At 39.2% G+C, this 11,203-nt stretch overlaps 1 protein-coding gene across 1 annotated transcript; it reads left to right on the forward strand.

The window, feature by feature from the left end:
* Positions 1-2,846: 2,846 nt before the first annotated feature.
* On the forward strand, positions 2,847-7,413 carry LOC308423443 (zinc finger protein 431-like; the record flags this gene model as incomplete). Its single annotated transcript, XM_080920129.1, has 3 exons — positions 2,847-2,930; positions 7,031-7,157; positions 7,349-7,413. The coding sequence occupies 3 exons, from the start codon at positions 2,847-2,849 to the stop codon at positions 7,411-7,413; spliced, it is 276 nt and encodes a 91-aa protein (XP_080776255.1).
* Positions 7,414-11,203: the final 3,790 nt, after the last annotated feature.

The raw sequence follows: 11,203 nt of genomic DNA on the forward strand, positions 1-11,203 counted from the left end.
ATCTCTTAAATCCCTTTTGAATTGTTAATATTCTGGGTATCCTTCTACTTGTGGAACAGATTGATAACTCCACTGCAACTGGAGTAATGGGCTATGAAAGCTGTTAGGAAAAGAATGAAGAGAGTGGGGGCAATATGGCCCATGGAGGTGCAGCGAAGCCTGGGGGGGGCATGTTGGGAATCCCTTCATCCTGAGGAACCAGCTACACGATGGTATAGTACAAAATAGAGTTTATTTAGGTCATGGGAGGAATTGAGAGGCAGAGAGAAGAGAGGAATAGAGGGGTAGAGAGGAGTAGAGAGTAGAGGCTGGCCATGAGCACGTAGAGAGAGAGGGGGAAGGGAAGGGAAAGAGAAGGGGTAAGGGTGTGGGAGGGGAAGAAAGCAAGAAAAAGAGAGCAAGAGTGCAAGAGCAAGAGAGGTGAGAGAACAAGAGAGAGAGGAGGGGGCAAGCAGCCCCTTTTATAGTGTCAGGTCCCTGGGGCAGAGCATACCTGGCAATTGCCAGGTAACTGAGGGGTGGGGTATACCTGGTTGTTGCTAGGTAACTGAGGGGTGGGGTTTACAGAATCTCAACATTAGCTATCTGGGAGCTCAGACCATCTCTGAAGTCTCCACCTAGTGAGCGCAAGGTCACAGCTCACAAAAGGGAGGAGCAGGCAGTTGAGCAGTGGAAGCTGGAGTGGTAGATCCTCCCTGGGGCTGGATTGGGAGATAGATGGGTAAGTTATTAGAGGACAGGCACAAGTGCTGCTGAAATGCAAATCTCTGCAGATCTGGAAAAGGTCTGGCCCTGTATTGGAAGCATGGGTTGAGAACCTCTAAACTTTATCCCTTCAGTACACTCCAACCCTAAAAGAGGTACTGGAGTCACTCAAGACTCGCTGGCCAATCACAGTCTCCAGGAAGACCAGCCAGTCAGAAGAGAAGGCGGGTTCTTCCGGGTGCCATGCTGTAGGTTCAGCTTAGTAACTGAGCAGGCTTGAGTGGTCCGGTGTGACGTTTTCTCTGTCCTGCCGCTGGATGCTGTGTAGCGTACTCAGGCAAGCTCCGAAGTTGCAACATGGTGAGCACAGGGTCACTGCCAACAATGGGGAGGAGAAGGTGCCTGAGCAGAGGGAGCCGGTGTGGTGGGTCGAACCGGCGGCCACTTGTAAGGTCCCATGAGGTCCTAGCTACTCGCTGGACTCGTCGGTAGCCTGTGAATAACTTCACTATAGGAGCTGCATCTGTGCAGAGCATTTGGAAGAGTGACTTGTGTGTAGAAACATCCTGTGCAGGATACCAAACTCGGAGAGCCCTAGTTTCTATAAGTTGTGTTCTTAGCATTAACATTCTATAGCTTCTGTTCTTAACATTAAGGTGTACGATCCATTTGGAGTAAATTTTGTGGAGGTTGTTAACGGCATCACATGTGTTGGATAGCAATCCAATATCAACTGATGATTAAAGGATTTACTAATGCTTTGGGGATAGTAAGTGACACCAAGTAGAATTTAGCTGAGGGAGGACTGCCTCTAAAACACCCCATAGATAAGTAGTATGCTAACCGTGTCCTTAGAGATTAGAATAGTGGGATTCTATTCTTGGTTCTTGTCAAGAATAGACAAAAATGGTTCTTCGTCAGGATTGTACAGAAATATTTTTCCAAACCATAACAAAGGAAACAACCCTGGTTTAAAACCAACCACTAGGCCCATCCCATATCAAAGAGCAGGCTTCTAACTAGCTGCTCAGTGGAGTATTACAGGATCACAGTCAACAGTAAGGCCTGGTGTACCATAAAAGTTCAGTTTTCTTTCTTGAGAAAAGCATAGTTCTGCCACATGAGCAAGATGACATTTGGTGACAACCATTTGAAAAGATAAAAACAACAAAAATCATTGTTGGGTTGAGTGTTGGCCTGATCAAGCAAAGCTTTCTTTCCCTGAGGTACACATGTACAGAGAATGACATAGCTCCTTCTAAAACCCAGAAACATTCTTGGCAAAGCCAGTAACTGCCTGGGCCTAGGCCTTGGGAGCTTCCCCAAGGCCCCAAAGTATAGAGATATGCAGAGCTCCTTCTCTAATTCAGGGAACATGCTTGGAAGAGCTGGTAGAGGTCTGGGACCAGGGCCTTTAGGGAGGGGTTGCTTCAGATTCTGAGAATAAGAATTCCCACTATATGGCACTGTGGTTTTCTATCACAAGGACACTATAGGCTTAGTCAGTAATGTTTTTGAGATACACTGAGTTCCCCTTATGTAGCACTGTTTGATTAGACTCCTCCAGAGTATGTCCCATTATATGATGTATCTTCTGACTTGATAGTTTCTTATGTTTCTGCTGACTTTGTAGATGTATCCCATTTTTTTTCCATTTCCCCACTTAAGTAGTACAAGATGGTATTCTTCTTAAGAAGCTTACTTAGCATAAAAAATAGCTTATGCAAGACCTCCCCACCACAGCTTTTATACTTTCCACCTTCTCCTTTTCCTGTTTTTCATCATCTGGAACCTTCCACTTAGGACACTCACTAACCTGCTGTTTTACAGCACTGGTCTACTTAAGAAATAATTTTGGAAATATCTTTGCTTTGTAAGTTTCCCATCTGTGTAAGTGGTTAGACTTGCAGTCTCCAGTCCATATTTAAATTATTAAAAATGTAACCTAGAACCTGAACCTAAAAGAGACTAAATGGTGACAACATACAAAATCCATCCTAGGCTGGCTCTTCTTTTAGTGTCAGCCAGCTTAGCTGGTCTTTGCTACGCTGTGATTTCTTCTTTACCCCCCACCCTTAACGCCCCCCCCCCAAAAAAAAGAACAGTTTCACCCACTAACACCAGATAAGAGAGAAACACGGATGGGGGAGAACAAGATCCTTGGATCTAATTTCTTTCTTTGTAACGGACCCACTAGCACAAGTCGAACAGTCTCTGATGAGGGAGTAGGATTAAAGATAGGATAGACAGAAAAAAGATGCAAAGCCAAGAGTTAGATTTGGAAGGACTGCTGATTAATATTGCTTCTGCAGTAGCCTGCAGAAGCCAGCAGCAACCAGCAGCCTAAAGTTTGTTTTTCATAACCTTTTTATACCACACAGAACAGTGGAAAGCAAAGTCATAAACTAACAGAAACAATTTCCTGAAATATACACAGGAGATATGTTCTTATCCAGAGGCACCTCCCTGTTCCTTCCACCAAGGTCAATAGAACTTTCAGCCCTTTGCCTTGAGCCTCAGGTGTACCTCTTCTTCTCCTTCCATGCCTCAGCAGCCTTCAAAATCTGCCAATAGACCCTCACCCACCTTTACTCTGCCTAGGTCTATACAAAGAATGGGTTCAGTTCTAAGGCATAAACAAAGTAGTCAAGGAAAAAACAAGGCATAAACAATGTTCCCATGGTCCCTGTATTCAGGGACTTATCTCGATGATCAAGATACAAGGATACACATTCCTCAGCTGTTTTCTTTTTTTTTGTGTGAGTTTACTTCCTTTTATGAGTCCAGTGTCAAATATTATTGCCAGTTTCCTAGAAGCGATACCAAGACCTCTCCATACCTGGGAGAGTAGAAGATTTCAATAAAATGCAATACCACCATATTTCTGGTAATAAATGTAGTTATGGTAATAAATATGGTAATGTCATATTTATGGTAATAAAATATGCCATATTTATGGTAATAAAATTTACCATATTAGGGCTCTGTCTGCCTCTATGGTGAAAGGGCAGAGCTGGAAAGGCCTGTGCTATCTGAGTCACTTCATCTCTAATTCTTATATTGTTGTCTAATTTTCTTTTCAATCCTCACTCCCTCCCTCAAGACCCTGTAAATAGACTAAGCAGTTTGGTCAGTCTTTCCATTAAAACTTGACTATAATTTGGGGGTTAGGTTCTTGGATTTTTCTCTGCATCCCATTATTTTTTCACAAATGTTGTAAACCTTTGATTGTTGTAGCTCTGTGATAAGTATGGATGGAATTCACATTGTGCCAAAATGTGTACTCTTTCTTCATAATCCTATTGACAATTCTGAGTTGTTGTTGTTGTTGTTTTTTCACATGACAAATAGCTTTAGAATTCGCTTTCCTGCTATATATTGTTAGGAATTTTCTTTAGATTGTTTTGAATTTATGCTGCAAATTGAACATAACCAACATCCTTTTATCTTTTTTTTTAAACCTCATTATAATGGTGTTTACAGTGGTATAAATGGCTAAAAGATATTCTACATAATCATTCATTTAGCAAACTACAGAAAGCATGTGAAACTGAAATTGATGTGAAACAATGTACAAAGCCATAGAAAGAGGACTTGAGTTTTGACTTTAGTGACACAGAATACATTGTTAGGGTCTAGCTCACTAAGTATGACTTAATTGAGAAAACAAAAAGAATGAAAACAAAACATGGTCCAGAACTGAACAGTGAATCTGACTATGACACAGGATGTATATTAGCAATAAACTCTGGTAGCAGTAAATTGGAATTTTCCATAGTTAACAACTAAAATTAGTTAAAACCATGTTGTGTTTAGTTGGTGTGTAAAATTGCACATATTTAATATATGTATACTGATGCATTTGGACCCCAAGCAACCACATTCTACTGAGTTCTCATAAAAAATGACAGATTTGCCATAGAACCCGGCAATCTTCTCAGTATAGTTTCTATGCACTTGAAATTAGTTTTAAGAAGTATCAGAATTCTCATGTTCATTGCAGTTGTATTTGTGCTAGCCTAAATATAAGAATCACCTCAATTCTCATTATTTGTAGACAAGCTGGGTGCTCCAGGAAGACATTGTGCTAAAGGAATGAAGACAAATAGCAATGGTTAAAGGATTATGGACTTGTAAAGACTCTCACAGTCAGTGCTGTATTGGTCATAAAACAAGCATGTAATTACAGCTTAAGTAGTATAAAACCATTTCTCCCATATAATTTTAATCTTTAGTGCATGCTTATTGTCAGATGGATGTGAGAGCTTGAACCATCTTGTCTACATTGCAGGTAGCAAGATAAAATGGAGGGCAGAAAGCACAGAATGTAGCCGGAGCAATCCTGTTGTAGTAAATATTAAAAAATATAAAATGGTTTATCTCTTTATTGGCCCTGAGGTCTCACGCCTCAGGCCCAGTTTTAGTTTGGAGCTATGCATACCTCTGGAGACCAGTCTGAGCTGCCACCACAGCCCAACTTGTCTGTGAAACTCCCTTCCCTTGCAGTTTTCTACCGCCTGTTCTCTGCCTCTGTCCTGGGGTGTTTCTCTACCCCAAAATCCCACATAAATACAACTCTATAGCCCGATAGCTTCTCATTCAGGTTTATATACTCAACTCACAATCCACAAACCCTCTACACAACAAGATTACATCAAATAGACAAAGATACAAACTGCCCTTCTGTATGAGATATTAGATCTATAAAATACTTAATGTTCATAGCTTTTTAACATCCTTGGGAACCTCCACGTTGCCACAACCTCCACCTTCTGCTTGACCTCTTAGACCTCCTTCCTCTCCACCTCCCTTGCCCCGCCCAGTCACTGGCTTTTCTTTATTTTACTAATTAAAATGGGAAGGTTCAGATTAAGTCACCTCTTGAGTACTGACTGGGCTGCTCTTCTTGGGGAAGTGGAATTAACATTAAAATACAAACAGCTTCAGGACAATCTATATTTTCTTCTTTTGTCCAGTTAAAAAGATTTTTTTCAACTATAAGATGAATATAACCATTACCATTTTACAATTTATAAAGTATAAAACAGCCTTAACATTTAGCCTATCAACACTGTCTATTAAATAAAGCACCCTTTTAGCTATCTTGAAAGACTATATTTCTATATCTGACTTATATCAAGGTTTTAGATTGTATATCATCTGAAAATCACCTTTTGAGATCTATATTAACTTTCTTAATGCCAAACCACTGGTCTGGCTATGAAGCTACCAGTCATGAACTCCTGTGTTGCAGGATGTTTGATCACATTGTGAGCTCTGAGACTATCTAATTTACTGCGAGAAACAAGCTTTTTCTAATGTCATGTGGCAGAGAGAATATTCTATTTCTCAGCATGGCATGTGTTCATGACATTAATACTGCCTGAGTTGTATTGCCTGAGCTTTCTGAGTCATTGAACTGCAGGTGCATAACATTCTTCCTACGTGTTTTGTTTGTTTTGATTTTTTTAATAAATGAGTGTTTTGCCTGAGTGTATGAATATGTACATCATGTGTGCTTGGTCCCCATAGTAGTCAGAAGATGGCTTCAAAATTCCTGAACTTGAAGCAATAGATAGTTGTGAAGCAATTGGCAGTTGAGCCCAATTATAGGCAAGATCAGCAAGAGCTCTTCACTGCTGAGCCATCTCTCCTGCCCTAAGTTGCTTATTTCAGATCAACATTTACATTGCCAATATTTTCATCTGTCCATTTGTAACTGTTTAAAGATGCATCCCCTTTCCATAAGATCTCATTACTGTTACAGTTTAAACTGGGGCACTTCAGGATTCTGGAAGAGGAATATTTCAGTAAAAACCTCTGAGTCCTGTCTTTCTTGTTTGTTTGATTGATTTTTACAGGGGGATAGGTTCTTAACAAGTACTTCTGGCTGTTCTGGATAGACCAGGCTGGCATCCAACTGAATGAGATACTAAATGCTGGAATTAAAAGCATGCACCAATGCACTCAGTTTGCCCATCATTTTTTTTGTAGGTAGCAATTATTTATATAATTACTCAGATGTGTGTTCAGTACTATTTGCTTCTCTCTCTTTTTCTCTCTCTCACTCTTTCAATTAGCATTTCTTTTACAAGGCTATATCCTATTCAAAAAGCAAAGAAATGACAGAGGTGAACCTTATCATTATTCACCTTATTATTACTCAGTTTTCATCTAAAATGACTTGGTAATTACATTAGAATTTCTGGGTCAAGAAATGAATGAGGGAAGCACTAGACTCATACAATATATTATCGGTGAAGCATACATTTACAGTGATGTTGGTATCATGATTTCTGTCTTACACATGTTTGGAATATTTTAGGATGCAATGACCTATGATGATGTGCATATGAACTTCACTCGAGAAGAATGGGCTTTATTGGATCCCTCACAGAAGAATCTCTACAAAGATGTAATGCTGGAGACCTATAAGAACCTCAGTGCTATAGGTAAGATAGTAAATTTTCTTTCACTTTTTAAAATAAGAGAACAACTATTTCTTTGTTACTAATGCTTTTCTGTAGTTTCAATTAAGAATGGGGAAGAATGAGGTGAATAAATCAGGTTCACTAAAGATAGTAACTTAAATTTTGCCTAATTTTCAATAATATATCACATATTTTCTGGAACTATTTTTTAGGCTACAATTGGGAATACCATAATATTGAAGAATATTGTCAAAGTTCTAGAAGACATGGAAGGTAATTTTCATATGCAAGTTGTTATGAATATGCCTCTGAAGAAATGTTAATGTATCCTAGAAGTTTTAAAGAAAAGCAACAGTGTTACAAAAGCACTTTGTTAAGTGTATCAATGACTATTATTAAATTCTCACAAATCCATGTACCTCAATGTCAGGTGTATGATTTGTGTTTGCAAGGAATTTCTTTAAGAAAGAACACAAGGAAACAATGCATTAACAGATATTACCATTTGAATCATAGCCACATTACAGGTATGTGCTGCCAATCTATTTAGTCTCATAGTAAATGTTTCTAATATAGTGATAATATAGTGATAACTATGTGTTTCAAATAAGCAAATATTCCATAGTAAAACTGATTATTTATATATTAATATTACTAAATTTAAGTAAAAGGGACAGTTTATGAGAGTCAAGAATGTTGTTGGGGAGAAACGTTAGTCACTATACCACATGTCTTTAATGAACAAAAAGTCAAACTGTGTGAATGCAATGTAGAAATATTTCATTGGTTATTCTTTTAAAAGGTATAACATGTGTCATAGTGGATACAAGGCAAGTGAGCATAGTGATATTGAAAGAAGCAATATACCTTTCTCTCTCCCAGGTCAATTAAAATATATATAGTAGCTTTTTAACTTCATTGGGAATTTGTCCATAAACAGACACTGCAGAAAATCCCTATAAGGACTAGGAATATAGAAATTCTTTTCTGTTTGTCCTGGTTCTCATTGCCAATGTAGTATGCAAATGTAGCATATTTCATAATATAGGAAAATTTATGAATGCACTGTGGTAAAGCTCTGAACTCTTCCATCTATCTTCAAATATGGAAAAATCTCATAGAGAAAACAGATGCTACAAATGTGAGCCATCTAATACCATTCTTACCATTCATTATAGGATCCTCAAAAATGCAAAGCAAACTATAATAAAGGGGAAACCATGAAAACAAAGTGATAAAAAAAGATGTGATTCCTATTTACAATTAGAAGACCACATTGTAAATAAATTCTTACAGATAAAAAGATTCATCAGTGTAATGAATGTGATAAAGCTTTTACATATGCTAATTATCTTTTCAGGTATGAAAAAAGTTGTACTGGAAAGAAATGCTCTGACTATACTCAGTGTGGTAAAGCTTTTGCATGTCAAAGTTATCCTCAAAAGCATGAAAGTGTTCATACTGGAGAGAAACATGAACATAACCCATGTGATAATGCCTTTACAAACCATTCTCAACTTCAAAGTCTTGAGAAAAATACTGAAGAGAAACCCTACAAATGTAATCAATGTGGTAAAGCCTTTGCTCGATACAGCCATCTCTAACACATACTGGAGAGAAACCTTACAAATGTAATCAATGTGGTAAAGCCTTTGCATATCAGAATTGTCTCCAAGTACATAAAAGAACACATACAGGAGAGAAACCCTATGAATGTAATCAATGTGGCAAAGCCTTTGCATATCAGAGTTATTTCCAAATACATAAAAGAACACATACTGGAGAGAAACCTTACAGGTGTAGTCAATGTGGTAAAGCATATTCACAATAAAGTCACCTCCAAGTACATAAAAGAACACATACTGGAGAGAAACCCTACAAATGCAATCAATGTGATAAAGCCTATTCATGACACAGTAATCTCCAATTACATAAAAGCACACATAGTAGAGAGAAACCCTATGAATGCAAGCAATGTGGTAAAGCCTTTACATACCATTATGAACTTCAAAGTCATGAAAGAATTCATACTGGAGAGAAATTCTACAAATGTAATCAATGTGATAAAGCCTTTACATACCATTATGAACTTCAAAGTCATGAAAGAATTCATACTGGAGAGAAACCCTATGAATATAATCAATGTGGTAAAGCCTTTGCCAGTCAGAATGATCTTAAAAGACATGAAAGAATTTATACTGGAGAGAAACCTTACAAATGTAGTCAATGTGGTAAAGCCTATTCAAAATCAAGTCACCTTCAAGTACATAAAAGAACACGTAGAGTAACTCTATGAATGTAACCAATGTGGTAAAACCTTTACAGGTCACAGTGATCTTCTAAGGTGTAGTTTGAATATGCTTGGCCCATGACAAGTGGCTCTATTAGGAGGTATGGCCTTTCTGGAGTTATTGTGGCCTTTGAGTAAGTTATGTCACTGTGTGGGTAGTCTGAAATTCTATGCAGAAGAGTCTTCTCCTGGCTTCCTTCTGATCAAGATGTTGAACTCTCAGCTCTTTCAGCACCATGTCTACCTGGACACTGCCATTATTTCCACCTTGATGATAATAGACTAAACCTCTGAATCTGTACACCACCAACAATTAAACATCCTTTAGAAGAGTTGGTATATTCATCACAGTTTGTCCCAAACTAATACAAAAGGCATAAATGATATCACACTGGAGAGAAACCCTGTGAATGTGTTGAATATGGTGAAGCCTTTACACATTTCTATAGTTCCTAAGTATGAATAACAAAAGTATTCATACTTCCATCCACTGAAACCAATGAATGGAAGCACTGTGTAGCATTTGCCCTTCTTAGTTATCTCCAAATGCAGTAAATAACACATACTAGAGAAAAACCTTATGAATGCTCAGTGTGATAGTCTTTGTGTTTTAAAATCTGCATAGATCCATAACAGTTCAAACACCTGGTCAAAGTAAATGCTAAGAGTTATTATAATCAAGGTATTTGGATTAAAAGGTTAAGGGTTAGGGTGGTTGGGTTTATGGTTAGTATTAGAGGGTTAAGTGGGTAGGGTTAGAGGAATGGTCATAGACAGGGTTGGGGCTGTAAGGGTTAGAGGTTTAGGGGGATAGGGTTAAACAGGGTAGGGTTAGATAGCAACAGTTAGGATTAGGGCTGGGGTTAAGGGAATAAGGTTAAATGGTAAGATTAGGTGGATAGGGTTAGAAATTAAGGTTTTATGGTTTTGGAGTTATGGTTGGATACTACAGAAACTACAGGGTTAAGATCAGTGTTAGGGGGATAGAGGTAGGTTTAACAATAAAGTAATAGGTTTGGGGTTAGGGTATTAGGGGGATTAGGGTCAGGGTTTAGGGATAGGTTTAGAAAATTAGGATCAGGTTAAGACCACAGGGTTAGGGTTGAGGTAGGTATTTTCCTTTTGTTGCTGAAGTGTATGCCAAAGCCCAATACATTTTTTTTTCAATCACAGCCTTTGACTCAGCAGCAGCATGATGCATTTCTGATCCTGGGCTAGCTCTGTTGATCCAAGACAGAAAACAGGCTAATGAGCCGCAGTCAATTAGTACAGCAGGGTCATTTGTTCTCTACTTTTTTTTAAACCACTTTATGATCTGCCACCCGGAACGGCGGCTTGTAGAGGCTGAGCAACTGGTGGGTGGGAGACCTGGGCTGCCAGGGAGCAGAGAGATCTCTGCGTAGTGCACACGGAAAGTGCACGCCCTGCCTTGCCCTGCCCTGCCCTGCCTGATCCAGCGACCAGGAACAGAAATTAGGAACTTCTGTTTCCACCCAGGCGACTTCAGGACGCAGAACAAAGCCTGGCCTATCTGCCACCTGGAACGGCAGCTCGTAAAGGCTGAACAACTGGTGAGTGGGAGACCTAGGCTGCTGGGGAGCGGAGGGATCTCAGCAGAGTGCACACAGAAAGTGCACCCCCTGCCTTGACCTGCCCTGTCCTGCCTGATCCAGTGACGGGGAACAGAAATTAGGAACTTCTGTTCCCACCCAGCAGCGACTTTAGGACGCAGAAAGAAGCCTGGCCCATCTGCCACCTGGAACGGCAGCTCATAGAG

This window comes from Micromys minutus (assembly GCF_963924665.1).
Source record: "Micromys minutus genome assembly, chromosome: 8".
Classification (NCBI taxonomy): Eukaryota; Metazoa; Chordata; class Mammalia; order Rodentia; family Muridae; genus Micromys; species Micromys minutus.